Below are 21734 nucleotides of genomic sequence, written 5' to 3' on the forward strand. Positions count from 1 at the left end.
AATACATATATCCCTGAAGGCAGCAGGACAGGCAGAAAAGGTGGTTAAAAAGGCTGATGGGATACTTGCCTTCATTAGCCGAGGCATAGAATATAAGAGCAGGGAGGTGATGATGGAGCTGTACAAAACGCTAGTTAGGCCACAGCTGGAATACTGTGTGCAGTTCTGCTCGCCACACTATAGGAAGTATGTGATTGCATTGGAGAGGGTGCAGAGGAGATTCACCAGGATGTTACCTGGGCTGGAGCACTTCAGCTATGAAGAGAGACTGGACAGGCTGGGGTTGTTTTCCTTAGAGCAGAGAAGGCTGAGGGGTGACCTGATTGAGGTGTACAAAATTTTGAGGGGCATAGATAGGGTAGATAGAAAGGAACTTTCCTCTTAGTAGAGGGGTCAATAACCATTAGTTTCAAGGTAAGGGGCAGGAGGTTTAGAGGGGATTTGAGGAAAAACTTTTTTCCCCCCAGAGGGTGGTTGGAATCTGGAACTCACTGCCTGAAAGGGTGGTAGAGGCAGGAGCCCTCACAACATTCAAGAAGCATTTAGATGAGCACTTGAACCGCCATAGCATACAAGGCTACGGACAAAGTGCTGGAAAATGGGATTAGAATAGACAGGGCTTGATGGCCGGTGTAGACACGATGGGCCGAAGGGCCTCTTTCTGTGCTGTATAACACTATGACTCTATGACCACCAACTCCAAGTCAAACACCATTCTAACTTGGAAGTATATTGCCATTCCTTCATCGGCGCTGGGTCAAAGTCCTGGAACTCCCTCCCTAACAGCGCTGTGGGAGTACCTTCACCACACGGACAGCAGCGGTTCAAGAAGGTGGCTCACCACCACCTTCTCAAGGGCAATTAGGCATGGGCAATAAATGCTGGCCTTGCCAGCGACGCCCACATCCCATGAACGAATTAAAAAAAAACTTCATCCCATAACACACATACAAGGGTTCAGCAATGTTTAATTCATCAGAAAAAGATAAAGTACAACAACATACTGGTCAGCTTAACAGAGTCTCATCATATTTATGAGGCGACAAACTTAAAATAGTCACTAATAAATCGAGTAATGAATTCAGGAGAAGTGTCTTTACCCAGAGAATGGTGAGAATGGGGAACTCGCTACCACAGGGAGTAGTTGAGGTGAACAGCACAGATGGATTTATGGGGAAGCCACACAAGGGAGAAAGGAATGGGAGGAGATGTTGATCGGGTTAATTGAAGTAGAGTGGGTGTGGGGCATAAACACCGGCATGGACCAGTTGGGCCGAATGGCCTGTTTCTGTGCTGTACATTCTATGTAACACCATCAACAATCAATCGAAGGGAATCATCGGCACAACAGATTGAAAGATTAAACAGCAGTCCAAGAATTTATAAAACATTCATCCATTCCATGTTCATGTCACCCCAGCTTTCTCCAGGGCCCTGTGCTACAGAACAGTGTGAACTCGCTGGTGTCGCTTCAGCTCCCTGGAGCTTTTAAAGCTCTTAGCACAGTCAGAGCATTTAAATGGTCTCTCATCAATGTGAACAAGCTGGTGTGTCAGTAGGTGGGATGACCGAGTGAATCCCTTCCCACACACGGAGCAGGTGAACGGCCTCTCCCCGGTGTGAACTCGTTGGTGTCTCTTCAGCTCCCCGGAGCTTTTAAAGCTCTTAGCACAGTCAGGGCATTTAAATGGTCTCTCATCAGTGTGAACAAGCTGGTGTGTCAGCAGGTGGGATGACCGAGTGAACCCCTTCCCACACACGGAGCAGGTGAACTGCCACTCCCCAGTGTGAACCAACTGGTGTACCTTCAGATTCCCAGAGGTTTTAAAGCTCTTCCCACAGTCAGAACATTTAAATGGTCTCTCATCAGTGTGAACTCGTTGGTGTGTCAGCAGGTTGGATGACTGAGTGAATCCCTTCCCACAAACGGAGCAGGTGAGCGCCCTCTCACCAGTGTGAAATCGCTGGTGTTTCTTCAGATCGCCAGAGGTTTTAAAGCTCTTCCCACAGTCAGAGCATTTAAATGGTCTCTCATCAGTGTGAACCAACTGGTGTCCCTTCAGATCCCCAGAGGTTTTAAAGCTCTTCCCACAGTCAGAACATTTAAATTGTCTCTGATCAGTGTGAACTTGCTGGTGTTTCAGCAGGTTGGATGACTGAGTGAATCCCTTCCCACACATGGAGCAGGTGAATGGCCTCTTCCCAGTGTGAACTGGCTGGTGTCTGTTCAGATTCCCAGAGCTTTTAAAGCTCTTCCCACAGACAGAACATGTAAATGGTCTCTGATCGGAGTGAACTCGCTGATGTTGCTTCAGATCCCCAGAGGTTTTAAAGCTCTTCCCACAGTCAGAACATTTAAATGGTTTCTGATCAGTGTGAACTTGCTGGTGTTTCAACAGGTTGGATGACTGAGTGAATCCCTTCCCACACACGGAGCAGGTGAATGGCCTCTTCCCAGTGTGAACTGGCTGGTGTCTGTTCAGATTCCCAGAGCTTTTAAAGCTCTTCCCACAGACAGAACATGTAAATGGTCTCTGATCGGAGTGAACTCACTGATGTTGCTTCAGATCCCCAGAGGTTTGAAAGCTCTTCCCACAGGCAGAACATTTAAATAGTCTCTCATCAGTGTGAACTCGCTGGTGTGTCAGGAGGTGGGATGACCGAGTGAATCTCTTCCCACATACGGAGCAGGTGAACAGAATCTCTCCTGCTCTCTCCAGCTGGTGTCTCTTCAGATCCTGGGACGTTTTAAGTCTCTTCCCACAGTCAGAACATTTAATGTGAACAAGCTGGTGTCTCAGGAGGGTGGCAGAATGAGAGAATCGCTTCAAAAACACAGAGCAGGTCAACGGTCTCTCATTGGTGTGGACAAGCTGGTGTCTCAGCAGCATGGAGGGTGCAATAAATCCCTTCCCACACACAGAGCAGGTTAAAGGTCTCTCCCAAGTGTGATCTTGCTGGTGTATCATCGGAGCGGATGACTGAGTGAATCTCTTCTGGAACACGGGGCCAGTGAACGGGCTCTCCCCAGTGTGTAGCCACTGTTGTTGCTTCAGGTACTTGTATATTTTGAAGCTCTTCCCACACTCAGAACATTTAAAAGGTCTCTCATCAGTGTGAACTCGCTGGTGTGCCAGCAGATTGGAGGAGCGACTGAATCAGGTCCTGATGAATCAAGCGACTCTGTCTGTTCTTGACGTGATGTTCGGTCTGAGCTTCCTGTCTGTAAATGCTCCACTTCTGAAACCCTGTAAAAGAAGTGTAGAAAGGGGTAAGAGGGAGAATGTTGCCTCATGTCCCCCTTTCCCAGCCCAGGGGCAGTGAAGCTGATTTTCAGGTCCCAGCTGCTGCACAGGTTACATATGAACATACAAATTAGGAGCAGGAGTAGGCCATTCGGCCCCTCGAGCCTGCTCCACCACTCAATAAGATCATGGCTGATCTGATTACTCCACATTCCCACCTACCCCGATAACCTTTCACCCCTTTGCTTATCAAGAATCTATCTACCTCTGCCTTAAAAATATTCAAAGACTCTGCTTCCACCGCCCTCTGAGGAAGAGAGTTCGAAATACTCACGACCGTCTGTAAGAAAAAAATTCTCCTCATCTCTGTCTTAAATGGGCGGCCCCTTAATTTTAAACAGTGACCCCTAGTTCTAGATTCTCCCACAAGAGGAAACATCCTCTCCACATCCACCCTGTCCAGACCCCTCAGGATCTTATATGTTTCAATCAAGTCACCTCTTACTCTTCTAAACTCCAGCAGATACAAGCCTAGCCTGTCCAACCTTTCCTCATAAGACAACCCACCCATTCCAGGTATTAGTCTAGTAAACCTTCTCTGAACTGCTTCCAACGCATTTACATCCTTCCTTAAATAAGGAGACCAATACTGTACACAGTGCTCCAGATGTGGTCTCACCAATGCCCTGTATAACTGAAGCATAACCTCCCTACTTTTGTATTCAGTTTCCCTCGCAATAAACAACAACATTCTATTAGCTTTCCTGACTACTTGTTGTACCTGAATACTAACCTCTTGTGATTCATGCATTAGGACACCCAGATCCCTCTGCATCTCAGAGCTCTACAATCTCTCACCATTTAGATAATATGCTTCTTTTTTATTCTTCCTGCCAAAATGGACAACTTCACATTTTCCCACATTATGCTCCATTTGCCAGATCTTTGCTCACTCACTTAACTTATCTATATCCCTTTGTAGCCTCATTATGTCCTCTTCACAATTTACTTTCCTACCTATCTTTGTGTCATCAGCTAATTTAGCAACCATGCCTTCGGTCCCTTCATCCAAGTCATTTATATAAATTGTAAAAAGTTGAGGTCCCAGCACTGATCCCTGTGGCACACCACTCGTTACATCTTGCCAACCAGAAAATGACCCATTTATGCCTACTCTCTGTTTCCTATCAGCTAGCCAATCTTCTAGCCATGCCAACATGTTACTCCCTCCACCATGAGCTTTTATTTTCCGCAATAACCTTTGATGTGGCACCTTATCAAATGCCTTCTGGAAATCTAAGTACAGTACATCCACCAGTTCCCCTTTATCCACAGCATATGTTACTTCCTCAAAGAACGCCAATAAATTGGTTAAACATGATTTCCCTTTCACAAAACCATGTTGACTGCCTGATTACCTTGAACTTTTCCAAGTGCCCTGCTATAACGTTTTTAATAATAGCTTCTATCATCTTCCCTATGACAGATGTTAAGCTAACTGGCCTGTAGTTTCCTGCTTTCTGTCTCCCTCCCTTTTTGAATAAAGGAGTTACATTCGCTATTTTCCAATCTAATGGAACCTTCCCCGAATCTGGGGAATTTTGGAAAATTAAAACCAATGCATCAACTATCTCACTAGCCACTTCTTTTAAGACCCTAGGATGAAGTCCATCAGGACCCGGGGACTTGTCAGCCCACAGCTCCAACAATTTGCTCAGCACCACTTCCCTGGTGATTGTAATTTTCTTGAGTTCCTCCCTCCCTTCCATTTCCTGATTTACAGCTATTTCTGGGATGTTACTTGAATCCTCTATAGTGAAGACCGATGCAAAATACCTGTTCAATTCAACTGCCATCTCCTTATTTTCCATTATTAATTCCCCAGACTCACTTTCTATAGGACCAATGCTCACTTTGTTAACTCTTTTCTTTTTAAAATATCTATAGAAACTCTTACTATCAGTTTTTATATTTCTAGCTAGCTTTCTCTGGTACTCTCATTTTTCTCTCCTTATTAATCTTTTAGTCATTCTTTGCTGTTTTTTATATTCTGTCCAATCTTCTGACCTCCCAGCCATCTTTGCACAATTGTATGCTTTTTCTTTAAGTCTGATACTATCTTTAACTTTTTTAGTTAACCACGGATGGTGGGTCCTCCCCTTGGAATTTTTCTTTCTCTTTGGAATGTATCTATTCTGTGTATTCTGAAATATCCCCTTAAATGTCTGCCACTGCAACTCTATTGACCTCTCCCTTAACCTAATTTGCCTGTTCACTTTTGCTAGCTCTGCTTTCATGCCCTCATAATTGCCCTTATTTAAGTTTAAAATACTAGTCTTGGACCCACTCGTCTGTCCCTCAAACTGAATGTAAAATTCAATCATATTATGATCGCTGCTACCTAGGGGCGCCTTCACTATGAGGTCATTAATTAATCCTATCTCATTGCACAATACCAGGTCTGGTTGGCTCCAGAACGTGCTGTTATAAGAAACTATCCCAAAAACATTCTATGAACTCCTCATCTAGGCCCCCTTTGCCCATCTGATTTTTCCAGTCTATATGTAGATTAAAATCCCCCATGATTATTGCCATACCTTTCTGACAAGCTCCCATTATTTCTTCCTTTATACTCCATCCTACCGTGTGGTTACTGTCAGGGGGCCTGTACACCACTCCCACAAGTGACTTCTTGCCTTTATCATTTCTCATCTTAACACACAGGTGCAGCAAGCAATTAGGAAAGCAAATGGTATGTTAGTCTTTATTACAAAAGGATTGGAGTATAAGAGTAAAGTCTTACCGCAATTATATAGGGCCTTGGTGAGACCACACCTGGAGTATTGTGTACAGTTTTGGTCTCCTTACCTAAGGAAGGATATACTTGCCTTAGAGGGAGTGCAACGAAGGTTCACCAGACTGATTCCTGGGATGGGGGGATTGTCCTATGAGGAGAGATTGAGGAGACTGGGCCTATATTTCCATGAATTTTGAAGAATGAGAAGTGATGTCATTGAAACATCTAAAATTCTTACAGGGCTTGACAGGGTAGATGCTGGGTGACTGTTTCCCCTGGCTGGGGAGTCTAGAACCAGGGGTCACAGTCTCAGAATAAGGGGTCGGCCATTTAGGACTGAGGTGAGAAGAAATTTCTTCACTCAGAGGGTGGTGAATCTTTGGAATTCTCTGCCCCAGAGGGCTGTGGAGGCTCAGTCATTGAGTATAATCAAGGCTGAGATCGATAGATTTTTGGACTCATGGGGAATCAAGGGATATGGGGATCGGGCGGGAAGGTGGGGATGAGGAAGAAGATCAGCCATGATCTTATTGAATGGCGGAGCAGGCTCGAAGGGCCGAATGGCCTGCTCCTGCTCCTATTTCTTATGTTCTTAAGAAAGCTGTTTGCTATAGCCTGCTGCCCCACGACAAATACACAGAGGATTTCAGTTACGTGGAGAGACTGGAGAAGCTGGGATTGTTCTCCTTGGAGCAGAGAAGGTGCAGCGGAGATTTAATAGAGGTGTTCAAAACAGGAAGGGTTTTGATAGAGTAAATAGGAGCATGGGAACAGGAGGAGGCCATTCAGCCCCTCCAGCCTGTTCCACCATTCAATGAGATCATGGCCGATCTGTGTCTTAACTCCACCCACCTGCCTTGGCTCCATATCCCTTTGCACCCTTGTCTAGCAAAAATCTATCGCTCTGAGATTTAAAATGATTAATTGAGCTGGCATCGACTGCTTTCTGTGGGAGAGGGTTCCACACTTCTACCACCCTTTGTGTGAAGAAGTGTTTCCCAACTTCTCTCCTGAATGGCCTGGCTCTGATTTTAAGGTGATGTCCCCTTGTCCTCAACTCCCCCACCGGCAGAAAAAGTTTATCTCTATCTACTCTACCAATTCCTTTCAAAATCCGAAAATCCTCAATCACTCCTTAACCTTCTAGATTCCAGGGAACACAAGCCTAGTTTATGTAATCTCTCCTCATAATCTAACCCTTGGAGCCCGGGTAACATTCTGGTGAATCTGTGCTGCACTCCTTCCAAGGTCAGTGTATCCTTTCTGAGGTGCGGTGCCCAGAACTGTACACGGTGCTCCAGGGAGTTCCTGGGAGTTAATGTGCGTAGGTCCCTGAAGGTGGCGGGACATATTGAGAGAGTGGTTAACAAAGCATATGGGATCTTGGGCTTCATAAATAGAGGTATTGAGTACAAAAGTAGAGAAGTTATGCTGAACCTTTATAAAGCGCTGGTTAGGCCACAACTGGAGTATTGCGTCCAGTTCTGGTCACCACACTTTAGGAAGGATGTGAAGGCCCTTGAGAGGGTGCAGAGGAGATTTACCAGAATGGTTCTGGGGATGGGGGATCTTAGCTACAAGGACAGGTTGGAGAAGCTGGATTTGTTTTCATTAGAGCAAAGGAGGTTGAGGGGTGATTTGATCGAGGTGTACAAGATTATGACGGGTTTGGATAGGCTAGACGGGGAAAGGCTGTTCCCACTAGTTGATGGTACAAGGACTAGGGGACACAGATTTAAGGTTTTGGGGAAGAGATACAGGGGGGATGTGAGGAAAAACTTTTTTACGCAGCGAGTGATGATGACCTGGAACTCGCTGCCGATGGAAGTGGTGGAAGCGGAGACACTCAATGTTTTCAAGGGGAGGCTGGATAGGCACTTGGGGGAAATAAACTTGCAGGGCTACGGGGATAGAGCGGGGGAATGGGACTGACTGGATTGCTCTACAGAGAGCCGGCATGGTCTCGATGGGCCGAATGGCCTCCTGTTGTGCCGTTATGACTCTCTGGGGTCTAACCAGGGCTTTGTATAGCTGTAGCTTATAAGCAGAAACTGTTTCCAGTGGCAGGAGGGTCGGTAACCAGAGGACACAGATATAAGGTCATTGACAAAAGACCCAGAGGCGAGGTGAGGAGAATTTTATTGACGCAGCGAGTTGTTGTGATCTGGAATGCGCTGCCTGAAAGGGCGGTGGAAGCAGAGTCAATAATAACGTTCACTGGGGAATTGGATAAATACTTGAAGGGGAAAAATTTTCAGGGCTATGGGGAAAGAGCAGGGGAGTGGGACTAAATGGAGAGCTCGTTCAAAGAGCCGGCACAGGCACGATGGGCTGAATGGCCTCCTTCTGTGCTGTATGATTCTAGGAGCCACTCCTGGAGTGGAGTGGTGCCCGCAGGGATCGCTTGGCAGGAAATTGGGAGGAGGTGGTTCACACGCAGACAGCACCCGATTTCGAGACGCTGTCCTTTTAAAATTGGTCCTCCACAGGCAAGCAGTGACTCGGTCCCTTTAATGAAAATCACATTGAAAAGAAGAGTCCCTGTCCCTTTAAGAGCCCTCCGCCCACCACTCCCGCCCTTTTCGTAAAGTCTTTGAAATTAATAATAAAAGTTCATGCAGGAAAAATGTGAGGGTGTGACTGTAGTGAGTATCTGTGTCTGTTTGTCTGTCTGACTGTATGTGTGTGTGTCTGTGTAGAATAGCATCATAGAATGATACAGCACAGAAGGAGGCCATTCGGCCCATCGTGCCTGTGCCGGCTCTTTGAAAGAGCGATCCAATTAATCCCACTCCCCCTGCTCTTTCCCCAAAGCCCTGTAAATGTTTTCCCTTCAAGTATTTATCTCAATCTCTTTTGAATTATAATATCGAATCTGCTTCCACCGCCCTTTCAGGCAGCGCATTCCAGATCACAACAACTTGGTGTAAAAATCTGTTTCCTCATGTCACCTCTGGTTCTTTTACCAATCGCCTTAAATCTGGTTTCTGTCCCTTCAGCCATTGGAAACGGTTTCTCCTTATTTACTCTCTCAAAATCCATCCTGATTTTGAACAACTCTATCAAATCTCCTCTTAATCTTCTTTGCTTAAGGAGAACAACCCCAGCTTCTCCCGTCTCTCCACGTAACTCAAGTCCCTCATCCCTGGTCCCATTCTAGTAAATTTCTTCTGCACCCTCTCTAAGGCCTTGACATCCTTCCTAAAGTGTGGTGCCCAGCGGAAGCCGAGCCAGTGTTTTATAAAGGCTTAGCATAACCTGCTTGCTTTTGTACTCTATTCCTCTATTAATAAAGTCAAGGATCCTGTATGCTTTTTTAACAGCCTTCTCAACTTGTCCTGCCACCTTCTAAGATTTGTGTACATACACCCCGAGGCCTCTCTGTTCCTGCACCCTCTTTAAAACTGGACCATTTAGTTTATATTGCCTCTCCTCATTCTTCCTACCAAAATGAATCACTTCACACTTCTCTACATTAAATTTAATCTGCCACGTTTCTGCCCATTTCACCAGTCTGGCTACATCCTCCTGAAGTCTGTTACTATCCTCATTGTTTGCTGCATTTCCGAGTTTTGTGTCATCTGTAAATTTTGAAATTTTGCCCTGGATCCCCAAGTCCAGGTCATTGATATATATCAAAAAAAGCAGTGGTCCGAATCAATGTTCACGTTAAGTTGCGCGGCCACGCAGCGGTCTGGAGGTCCCGCGCAGCCGGCTCACCGCCCTATAAATGGAATAAACGCGCATGCGCGGAAATTTGAATGGGCCGTGCAGCCCGTTAAAGGGGCCACGCACCTCAAAAAAAGAGGGAACATTGGTCCTAATACCGACCCCTGGGGAACATCACTGATGGGACAGTGTAGAGGGAGCTTTACTCTGTATTTAACCTGTGCTGTACCTGCCCTCACGAGCAAATTTGGCTAGGGTAAATAAAATAAGAGAGTTAAATGCGTGGCTCAAAGACTGGTGTGGGAGAAATGGGTTTTGCTTCTGAGGACACTGGCACCAGTACTGGGACAGGAGAGAGCTGTTGCGTTGGGATGGACTTCACTTGGCCAGTGCTGGGACTAGAATCCTGGCGAATCAAATAACTAGGGCTGTAGAGAGGGCTTTAAACTAATTAGTGGGGGGGAGGTTTCAAGAGAGCGAAAAATAAAAATGTCAGCAGAGAAGGCAATAGAGCAAGGTGGCAGTGGGAGAATTAAAAACCAGAGTGTGTCAGGAAGGGACAGAATATAGAAAGATAAAGGTAAAGTAGTAAAGGGGGTAAAAGCAGGAATAAATTGTCACAAAACATATTTAAAAGTTCTTTATCTGAATGCACGCAGCATTCGTAACAAAATAGACGAGTTGACGGTAGAAATAATTACACATGGGTATGATCTGGTGGCCATTACGGAGACATGGCTGCAGGGTGACCATGACTGGGAACTAAACATCCAGTGGTATTTGACTATTAGGAAGGACAGACAGGAAGGAAAAGGAGGTGGGGTGGCTGTGTTAATAAAGGATGGAATCACTGCAATAGTGAGAAATGATATTGGGTCCAAGGATCAGGATAGTGAAATGGTTTGGGTGGAAATGAGGAATAATAAGGGGAAAAAGTCACTATTGGGCGTAGTCTATCGACCTCCTAACAGTTGCAACTCTATTGGTCGGAGTATAAATCAGGAAATAGTTGGGGCTTGTAATAAGGAAACAGCTATAATCATGGGAGATTTTAACTTTCATATTGACTGGACAAATCAAATTGGGCAGGGCATCCTTGAGGAAGAGTTCATAGAGTGCATTACGGATGGGTTCCTTGAGCAGTATGTTACTGAACCAACCAGGGGGCAGGCAATCTTAGATCTGGTCCTGTGTAATGAGACAGGATTAATAAAAAATGGCCTAGTAAAGGATCCTCTTGGAATGAGTGACCATAACATGGTTGAATTCCAAATTCAGTTGGAGGGTGAGAGAGTTGGATCTCAAACTAGCGTACTAATAAGCTTAAATAAAGGAGACTATGAAGGTATGAGAGCAGAGTTGACTAAAGTGGACTGGGAAAATAGATTAAGGTGTAAGACGGTACATGAGCAGTGGTGTACATTCAAGGAGATATTTCACAACTTTCAAGAAAAATATATTCCACTGAGGAAAAAGGGGATTAAAAGAAAAGACAGCCATCCGTGGCGAAGTAAAGTAATAAAGGATAGTATCCGACTGAAAACAAGGGCATATAAATCAGCCAAATCTAGTGGGAGGATAGAAGATTGGGAAGCATTTAAAAGCCAGCAAAGAATAACTAAAAGATTAATTAAGAAAGGGAAGATAGATTATGAAAGTAAGCTAGCAAAAAATAGAAAAACAGATAGCAAGAGTTTCTACAGTTATATAAAAAGAAAAAGGGTGGCTAAAGTGAATGTTGGTCCCTTAGAGGATGAGACCGGGAAATTAGTAGTGGGGAACATGGAGATGGCAAAAACGCTGAACAAATATTTTGTATCAGTCTTTACAGTAGAGGACACTAAAAATATCCCAACACTGGACAAACAGGGGGCTATGGGGGGGGGGAGGAGCTAAACACAATTAAAATCACTAAGGAGATGGTACTCGGTAAGATAATGGGACTAAAGGTGGATAAATCCCCTGGACCTGATGGCTTACATCCTAGGGTCTTGAGAGAGGTAGCGGTGAGGATTGCGGATGCATTGGAGGTAATTTTCCAAAACTCCCTGGATTCAGGCAAGGTCCCAGCAGATTGGAAAACTGCTAATGTAACGCCCTTATTTAAAAAGGGAGGTAGACAAAAGGCTGGAAACTATTGACCAGTTAGCTAACATCTGTGGTTGGTAAAATGTTGGAGTCCATTATTAAGGAAGCAGTAACAGGACATTTGGATAAGCATAATTTAATCGGACAGAGTCAGCATGGTTTTATAAAGGGGAAGTCATGTTTGACAAATTTGCTCGAATTCTTTGAGGATGTAACAAACAGGGTGGATAAAGGGGAACCAGTGGATGTGGTGTATTTGGACTTCCAAAAGGCATTTGACAAGGTGCCACACAAAAGATTACTGCACAAGATAAAAAATCACGGGATTGGGGGTAATATACTGGCATGGGTGGAAGATTGGCTATCTAACAGAAAACAGGGAGTTGGGATAAATGCTTCATTCTCGTGTTGGCAATCAGTAACTAGTGGTGTTCCGCAGGGGTCAGTGCTGGGACCCCAACTCTTTACAATCTATATTAACGATTTGGAGGAGGGGACCAAGTGCAACATATCCAAGTTTGCCGACGATACAAAGATGGGAGGGAAAGCAGTGAGTGAGGAGGACATAAAAAACCTGCAAAAGGACATAGACAGCCTAAGTGAGTCGGCAGAAATTTGGCAGATGGAATATAATGTTGGAAAGTGTGAGGTTATGCACTTTGGCAGAAAAAATCAAAGAGCAAGTTATTATCTAAATGGAGAGAAACTGCAAAGTGCTACAGAACAAAGGGATCTAGGGGTCCTGGTGCATGAAACACAGAAGGTTAGTATGCAGGTACAGCAGGTGATCAGGAAGGCCAATGGAATCTTGGCTTTTATTGCAAGGGGGATGGAGTATAAAAACAGGGAAGTCTTGCTTCAGTTATACAGGGTACTGGTGAGGCCACACCTGGAATATTGCATACAGTTTTGGTTTCCATATTTAAGAAAAGATATACTTGCTCGAGGCAGTTCAGAGAAGGTTCACTCGGTTGATTCCGGAGATGAGGGGGTTGACTTATGAGGAAAGGTTGAGTAGGTTGGGCCTCTACTCATTGGAATTCAGAAGAATGAGAGGCAATCTTATCGAAACATATAAGATTGTGAGGGGGCTTGATCGGGTGGATGCGGTGAGGATGTTTCCACTGATGGGTGAGACTGGAACTAGGGGGCATAATCTTAGAATAAGGGGCTGCCGTTTCAAAACTGAGATGAGGAGAAACTTCTTCACTCAGAGGGTAGTGAATCTATGGAATTTGCTACCTCAGAGAGCTGTGGAAGCTGCGACATTAAATAAATTTAAAACACAGATAGACAGTTTCCTCACTGATAAGGGAATTAGGGGTTACGGGGAGCGGGCAGGGAAGTGGACGTGAGTCTAGGTTCGGATCAACCATGATCCTATTGAATGGCGGAGCAGGCCCGAGGGGCCGTATGGCCTACCTCTGCTCCTACTTCTTATGTTCTTATACATAGATACATAGAAGATAGGAGCAGGAGTAGGCCATTCGGCCCTTCGTGCCTGCTCCGCCATTCGATGAGATCATGGCTGATCCTTTAATTCAGTATCCCGTCCCCGCCTTCTCTCCGTAACCCTTAACCCCTTTTGCCCGTAGAAATATATCTAATTCCCTCTTAAATATATTTAATGAGCTGGCGTACACTGCCCTCTGTGGCAATGAGTTCCACAGGTTCACCACTCTCTGAGTGAAGAAATTCCCCCTCATCTCTGTCCTAAATGGTTTAGCCCTTATCCTTAAATTATGTCCTCTAGTTCTGTTCTCACCCGCCAAGGGAAACATTCCTTCTGCATCCAGTCTGTCTAGACCTGTCAGAATTTTATACACTTCTATGAGGTCCCCTCTCAATCTTCTAAACTCCAGTGTGTACATCCCTAAACTACATAGTCTCTCCTCATAGGTCATTCCCGCCATTCCTGGTATCAGCCTGGTGAATCGCCGCTGCACCCCCTCCATGGCAAGAACATCCTTCCTCAGATGAGGCGACCAAAACTGTACACAGTACTCGAGGTGTGGTCTCACCAGTGCCCTGTACAGCTGCAGCAAGGTATCCCTGTTCCTGTATTCTAACCCTTTTGCTATGAAGGCCAGCATACCGTTTGCCTTCTTGACCGCCTGTTGCACCTGCATGCTCGCCTTCAGTGACTGGTGTACAAGAACACCCAGGTCTCTCTGTACTTCCCCCTCTCCCAATCTATTGCCATTTAAATAATAATTTGCCCTCTCGTTCCTGCACCCAAGGTGGATAACTTCGCACTTGTCCACATTATAGTGCATCTGCCATTTATCCGCCCAATCGCCCAGTCTGTCCAAATCGCTCTGGAGCTTCCTGGTCTCTTCCTCTGAGCCCACCCCCCCTCCTAGTTTAGTGTCGTCTGCAAATTTGGAAATGCTGCATCCGACTCCCTGATCCAGGTCATTAATGTAAATTGTGAACAGCTGGGGGCCCAGGACAGATCCCTGTGGTACCCCACTTGTTACTGCCTGCCATTCAGAAAATGAGCCGTTTATTCCAACTCTCTGTTTTCTATCTGACAGCCAGTTCCCTATCCACGCCAAAACTTTCCCCTTTATCCCATGAGCCTCAATTTTCCATGCTAATCTTTTATGTGGGACCTTATCGAAGGCCTTTTGGAAGTCCAGGTACACCACATCTACTGGCTCTCCCCCATCTATTCTACCAGTTACTCCCTCAAAAAATTCCAATAGATTAGTCAAGCACGATTTACCCTTTGTAAATCCATGTTGACTCTGTCCTATCCTGTCCCCATTTGCTAAGTGCTCCGCTATTTCATCCTTAATGATGGACTCCAGCATTTTGCCCACAACTGATGTAAGGCTTACAGGTCTGTAATTACCTGCTTTTTCCCTACCCCCCTTTTTGAATAGTGGGGTAACGTTAGCTACCCTCCAATCCATCGGCACTGTTCCCGAGTCTAATGAATTCTGAAAAATCATCCTTAGTGCATCCGCTATCTCTAGGGCCACCTCCTTCAGTACCCTAGGATGCATGTTATCAGGCCCTGGGGATTTGTCCACCTTCAATCCCTTTAGCTTCCTTAACACCATATCCTTAGAGATATTGATTTGCGTCAGTTCCTCCTTTGCCAATGCCCCTATTTTTCCCGATATCCCAGGGAGGTTTTTTGTGTCTTCCTTCGTAAAGACTGACCCAAAGTATGCATTTAGTTGATCTGCCATTTCCTTATTTCCCATTATATATTCCCCCGTATCTGACTGCAATGGACCAACTTTGGTTTTCACCAGTCTTTTCCTTTTGATATATTTATAAAAGCTTTTGGAGTTAGTTTTTATATTTTCCGCCAGCTTGTTTTCGTAAGCTATTTTGCCCCTCTTGATTATGCCCTTTGCCCTCCTTTGCTCTATCTTAAACTGTTCCCAATCTTCCGCTCTGGCGCTTTTTTTGGCTATTTTATACGCCCTATCTTTGGATTTTATGCTGTCTCTAATTTCCCCTGTTATCCACGGTTGAGTCACCTTTTTAGATTTCCTTTTATGCCAGATTGGTATAAACAATTTTTGCAATTTTGTCATTCTATCTTTAAATGTTTGCCATTGTTTATCTACCTCCAGTCCTCCCAGGAACGTTGTCCAATCAGACCTACTCAGTTCCCGTCTCATGGCATCATAATTCCCCTTGTTTAAATTCAGGACCTTAGTCTCTGAGTCAATTTCTTCGCTCTCCATTTCGAGTGAGAAATCGATCATGTTATGATCGCTCTGACCCAAGGGTCCCCGTACAACAAGATTACTGATTAGTCCCTTCTCATTGCACAGTACCCAGTCCAATATAGCCTGTTCCCGAGTTGGTTCCTCGACATATTGATCCAGATAACCATCCCTTAAACACTCAAGGAATTCCTCCTCCTCATTATTTTTACTGATTAGGCTAGTCCAATCTATATGTAAGTTAAAGTCACCTATGATGACAGCTGTGCTCTTATTGCACGCTTCTCTAATTTCCCTCGTGATGCCCTCCCTAACCTCTATTTTACTATTTGGAGGCCTATATACCACTCCTATTAATGTTTTTCGCCCCTCGCTATTTCTTAGCTCCACCCATATAGATTCTGTATTAACTGAGTTAATATCCTTCTTTTCAATTGCATTTATCCCCTCTTTTACTAGCAATGCTACCCCTCCTCCCTTTCTTTTTTGTCGATCCTTCCTAAATACTGAATACCCCTGTATGTTAAGCTCCCAGCCCTGCTCACCCTGCAACCATGTTTCCGTAATCCCAATTAGATCATAATTATTAACCTCTATTTCCACAGCTAATTCATCTACCTTGTTCCTGATGCTTCTCGCATTAAGGTATAAAACCCTCAGGCTTTTTTTATGCTCACATTTTTTATGAATTAGTTTGGCCCTTTGTTTTTTGTTCCTCACCCTTTTACCATTTATTTCTGTCTGCCTTTCACTTTCCTCTATTTCACTACATAGGTTTCTAGCCCCCTGCCATACTAGTTTATGTTCTTTTTCTCTTCACATATCTATAAAAGCTTTTACAGTCAGTTTTTATGTTCCCTGAAGCTGACTCTCATTCTATTTTCCCCTTCTTAATTAATCCCTTTGTCCTCCTTTGTTGAATCCTAAACTGCTCCCAATTCTCAGGTTTACTGCTTTTTCTGGCCAATTTATATGTGCTCTCCTTGGATCTTATGCTATCCCTAATTTCCCTTGTTAGCCACGGTTGAGTCACCTTTTTTGTTTTATTTTTTGCCAAACTGGGATGAACAAATTCTGTAGTTCATCCATGCGGTCTTTGAATGTTTGCCATTGCCTATCCACCATCAACCCTTTGAGTGACGTTCCCCAATCAATCCTACCCAACTTGCTCCTCAGACCATTGTAGTTTCCTTTATTTAAATTTAGGACCCTAGTCTCTGAGTCAACAACTTCATTCTCCATCTTAATGAAAAATTCGATAATATTATGATCACTCCGACCCAAGGGGCCTCGTACAACAAGATTGCTAATTAATCCTTTCTCGTTACATAATACCCAGTCTAAGATGGCCTGATCTCTGATTGGTTCTTCGACATATTGGTCCAGGAAACCATCCCGTAAACTCTCCAGGAATTCCTCCTCCACAGTAGAGGACATGAGAGATGGGGAGGGAGTTCCTTTAAATGTGGAGGAGGTGGGTGTCGCTTTAAATGTGGAGGGGGTGGATGTCCCTTTAAATGTGGAGGCGGTGGGTGTCCCTTTAAATGTGGAAGGGCTGGGTGTCCCTTTAAATGTGGAGGGGGTTGGTGTCCCTTTAAATGTGGAGGGGGTGGGTGTCCCTTTAAATGTGGAGGGGGTGGGTGTCCGTTTAAATGTGGAGGGTGTGGGTGTCCCTTTAAATGTGGAGAGGCGGGGCCGCGCATGCTCATTCGGCCCCACCACAAAACGAGGCTGCCAGTGCGCCTGCGAGGGGCCTCCGGGGAGAAGAAGGAAGGCCGGGCCCGGGGAAGAGGCGGAATCAGCGGCCGGGGTAAAGTACAGTGTTGGGGAATCGATTTAAATCGAGGTGAGGGGGGAGCGGAGAGCGAGATTATAAAGTAAAATACGAGAAAAACCAAACCTGAGAGTCGGGCGGGTGGACCTCCGCGGACGCCGAACGGAGCGGATTGACCCGCGCGGGGGGGCGGAGTGAGCCGGAGCAATGTGATTCTGACTGATGGGAGTGCTGACCAATAGGACGAGGGCTGAGGTGGGAGGACTGAGCTGGGCGGCTTGGTCCTCCAACCAATGGTGGCACGGCAAGGGGGCGGGACCTCCTCTCCAGCTCAGGTGCGCTGGGGCCAATTGTGACGCGCTGTCCCCAGGTGAGAGCAGCTCAGTCAGCACAGAGCTGGGGCTGGAATCTGGGAGAGGGGCCGCAGGCAGCGGGCCTGGCAAAGGGGCACAAGCTTCACAATACAAGCTTCTTTCAAATGCAAAATTGTTTCCTACAGACAGCCTTGGTCACTCTGCAAAAAAAACTGTTTAACAATTCATCATAACTCCCCTGCTTTAGGAGAGGCATAGAGTGCAAAAGCACGGAAGTTATGATGAAACTGTGTAAAAGACTGGAGTCAGCTGTGGCTCAGTGGATAGCAGAGTCAGAAGGTTGTGGGTTCAAATCCCGCTCCAGGGACTTGAGCATATAAAACGAGGCTGACACTCCAGTGCGGTACTGAGGGAGCGCCGCACTGTCGGAGGGGCAGTACTGAGGGGGGGCAGTACTGAGGGAGCGCCGCACTGTCGGAGGGGCAGTACTGAGGGAGCGCCGCACTGTCGGAGGGGCAGTACTAAGGGAGCGTCGCACTGTCGGAGGGGCAGCACTGAGCGAGCGTCGCACTGTCGGAGGGGCAGCACTGAGCGAGCGCCGCACTGTCGGAGGGTCAGTACAGAGGGAGCGCCGCACTGTCAGAGGGGCAGCGCTGAGGGAGCGCCGCACTGTCAGAGGGGCAGCGCTGAGGGAGCGCCGCACTGTCGGAGGGGCAGTACTGAGGGAGAGCCGCATTTTCGGAGATGCCGTCCTACGGATGAGACGTTAAACCGAGGCCCCTGTCTGCTCCTTCAGGTGGATGTAAAAGATCCCGTGGTGCTATTTTGAAGAAGTTATCCCCGGTGTTTTGAGCCCAATATTTATCCCTCAATCATCATGATGAAAAAACAGATTATCTGGTCATTATCATATTGCTGTTTGTGGGAGATTGCTGTGTGCAAATTGGCTGCCGCGTTTCCCACATTACAACAGTGACTACACTTCAAAAATACTTCACTGGCTGTAAAGCGCTTTGGGACATCCGGTGGTCGTGAAAGGCAGTTAAGAAGGGAAATGGTATGCTGGCCTTCATTACAAGAGGATTTGAATACAGTAGTAAAGAAGTCTTACTCCAATTATGTCTTCTTCTTCTTAGGAAGTCCCTCGGAACCGAGGATGACTTGCTTCCACATTAAAAATGAGTTCTCGGGTGTAAGGGTAAACCGGGAGAGCTTCTTCCCCCCGAGACGGACCCTCTGATATAAAGGGTCGACTGGATCCATGTTTATCTGTAATTTAAACAGAGGTCTGGTCGTGTTCCGAGCTCTTTCCCCTAGAGGAGAGGGTAGAATGGGGGTCTTTAGTGTTAAATGGTTTCACCTGGGTCCATTGCTTCCATCGCATACCCATCGGTTCCTGTAGACAAACACACGTATCACTTGTCATTAATACAGTACATGGCCCCATCCAACGGGCCCCATTCCCTTTCTTCCGATAACTTGCGTCATTACTTGTTGACCTATTCTGTGCAACTCGTCTGGTTTAAGTCCAGCATTCTGCCTTTCTAGATCTTTAATCTGTTGTTGGTTCCTTACTTCTTTATTTAGTACTTGTACCTCCTGATTTAGTTGTACTAAGTATCGCCTTAATCTATTTTGTACTGGTCCTGGTTCTCCCACCCCTCCAGCCAAATCCTCTGGTAGTCTCATAGCTTGTCCTGTCATTAATTCATAGGGGGTCAGTCCGGTCGTTCGTCCTGGGGTGGCTCGCAGCCTCATTAGTATGCTGGGTAATAATTCCGACCATCCCCTCCCTGTTTCTTGGATGGCTTTTGTCGGCGCGTTTTTCAGTGTCCTATTCATTCTTTCTACCATCCCCGAGCTCTGGGGGTGATATGGTATGTGGTATTTTTGTGTCACATGTAGCAGCGTACAGATTTCTTTCATTATTTTGCTGGTGAAATGAGTGCCGTTGTCTGAGTCAAATTGCAGAGGCACTCCCCAACGGGGTATAACCTCGGTAGCCAATATTAGTGCAACTGTTTTTGCAGAGCAGTCTTTGTTGGCAAAGGCTTCCACCCACCTGGTAAATTGGTCAATTATTACCAGGCAATATTTCTTCCCCCGGTCCTGCACTAAGGGGCCGGTAAAGTCAATTTGTATGTGTTACACCATGGTATAGCGCCTTCAGTTGTTGTCTACAACATTCCGGTGCCACCACCTGATTACGGGGGCCCCATTTCCAAATTCCATCTTGTAATTGCGCGCCAGCTTGTCTCCATTTCTCCTTGTGCTTTTCACTAGTATTTTCTTGCAGCTCCATTATATTTACTTCCTGTACCCCACTGATGATCATGACCATATTTATTTCATTTTTGAATGCGTACTCTGGTTGCATTTCTTCCGCAGCTAGTTTTGCGCCTTGATCTGCATACCTATTCCCCATAGGGGCCTGGTCCTGGGGTTCATAGAAACATAGAAGATAGGAAGATACCCCACTATTCAAAAAGGGGGGTAGGGAAAAAGCAGGTAATTACAGACCTGTAAGCCTTACATCAGTTGTGGGCAAAATGCTGGAGTCCATCATTAAGGATGAAATAGCGGAGCACTTAGCAAATGGGGACAGGATAGGACAGAGTCAACATGGATTTACAAAGGGTAAATCGTGCTTGACTAATCTATTGGAATTTTTTGAGGGAGTAACTGGTAGAATAGATGGGGGAGAGCCAGTAGATGTGGTGTACCTGGACTTCCAAAAGGCCTTCGATAAGGTCCCACATAAAAGATTAGCATGGAAAATTGAGGCTCATGGGATAAAGGGGAAAGTTTTGGCGTGGATAGGGAACTGGCTGTCAGATAGAAAACAGAGAGTTGGAATAAACGGCTCATTTTCTGAATGGCAGGCAGTAACAAGTGGGGTACCACAGGGATCTGTCCTGGGCCCCCAGCTGTTCACAATTTACATTAATGACCTGGATCAGGGAGTCGGATGCAGCATTTCCAAATTTGCAGACGACACTAAACTAGGAGGTGGGGTGGGCTCAGAGGAAGAGACCAGGAAGCTCCAGAGCGATTTGGACAGACTGGGCGATTGGGCGGATAAATGGCAGATGCACTATAATGTGGACAAGTGCGAAGTTATCCACCTTGGGTGCAGGAACGGGAGGGCAAATTATTATTTAAATGGCAATAGATTGGGAGAGGGGGAAGTACAGAGAGACCTGGGTGTTCTTGTACACCAGTCACTGAAGGCGAGCATGCAGGTGCAACAGGCGGTCAAGAAGGCAAACGGTATGCTGGCCTTCATAGCAAAAGGGTTAGAATACAGGAACAGGGATACCTTGCTGCAGCTGTACAGGGCACTGGTGAGACCACACCTCGAGTACTGTGTACAGTTTTGGTCGCCTCATCTGAGGAAGGATGTTCTTGCCATGGAGGGGGTGCAGCGGCGATTCACCAGGCTGATACCAGGAATGGCGGGAATGACCTATGAGGAGAGACTATGTAGTTTAGGGATGTACACACTGGAGTTTAGAAGATTGAGAGGGGACCTCATAGAAGTGTATAAAATTCTGACAGGTCTAGACAGACTGGATGCAGAAGGAATGTTTCCCTTGGCGGGTGAGAACAGAACTAGAGGACATAATTTAAGGATAAGGGCTAAACCATTTAGGACAGAGATGAGGGGGAATTTCTTCACTCAGAGAGTGGTGAACCTGTGGAACTCATTGCCACAGAGGGCAGTGTACGCCAACTCATTAAATATATTTAAGAGGGAATTAGATATATTTCTACGGGCAAAAGGGGTTAAGGGTTACGGAGAGAAGGCGGGGACGGGATACTGAATTAAAGGATCAGCCATGATCTCATTAAATGGCGGAGCAGGCACGAAGGGCCGAATGGCCTACTCCTGCTCCTATCTTCTATGTATCTATGTATCTATGTAGGAGCACGAGTAGGCCATTCCAGACCCCTCTTGATTTTGAACACCTCTATCAAATCTCCTCTCAATCTTCTCTGCTCCAAGGAGAACAACCCCAGCTTCTCCATGTAACTGAAGTCCCTCATCCCTGGAATCATTCTCGTAAATCTTTTCTGCAGCCTCTCTAAGGCCTTCACATCCTTCCTAAAGTGCGGTGCCCAGAATTGGACACAATAAGTAAGAAAGACTTGTATTTA

The 21734-nt window shown here is 45.9% G+C and overlaps 1 protein-coding gene across 1 annotated transcript; it reads right to left on the minus strand.

The window, feature by feature from the left end:
• Window positions 1–1194: 1194 nt before the first annotated feature.
• On the minus strand, window positions 1195–19878 carry LOC147083065 (uncharacterized). The gene is made up of 2 exons (XM_085980301.1): window positions 19828–19878; window positions 1195–2384 (listed from the first exon to the last, which is right to left on the minus strand). The coding sequence occupies exons 1-2, from the start codon at window positions 19876–19878 to the stop codon at window positions 1440–1442; spliced, it is 996 nt and encodes a 331-aa protein (XP_085836427.1). The 3' UTR covers window positions 1195–1439.
• Between the last annotated feature and the right edge of the window lie 1856 nt (window positions 19879–21734).

The sequence above is a fragment of the Somniosus microcephalus genome, unplaced genomic scaffold (genome assembly GCF_052327205.1).
Source record: "Somniosus microcephalus isolate GS21.2 unplaced genomic scaffold, FLI_Smic_1.0 scaffold106, whole genome shotgun sequence".
In the NCBI taxonomy this organism is placed as follows: Eukaryota; Metazoa; Chordata; class Chondrichthyes; order Squaliformes; family Somniosidae; genus Somniosus; species Somniosus microcephalus.

Coding starts and splice junctions, on each gene's coding strand:
- LOC147083065 (XM_085980301.1), bottom strand. CDS start 19,878: ATGGAGCTGCAAGAAAATACTAGTGAAAAGCACAAGGAGAAATGGAGA. Junction 2,385..19,827: donor ACAAGGAGAAATGGAGACAA/GCTGGCGCGCAA, acceptor TTGAAACACCAG/CAAGTTCACACTGATCAGAA.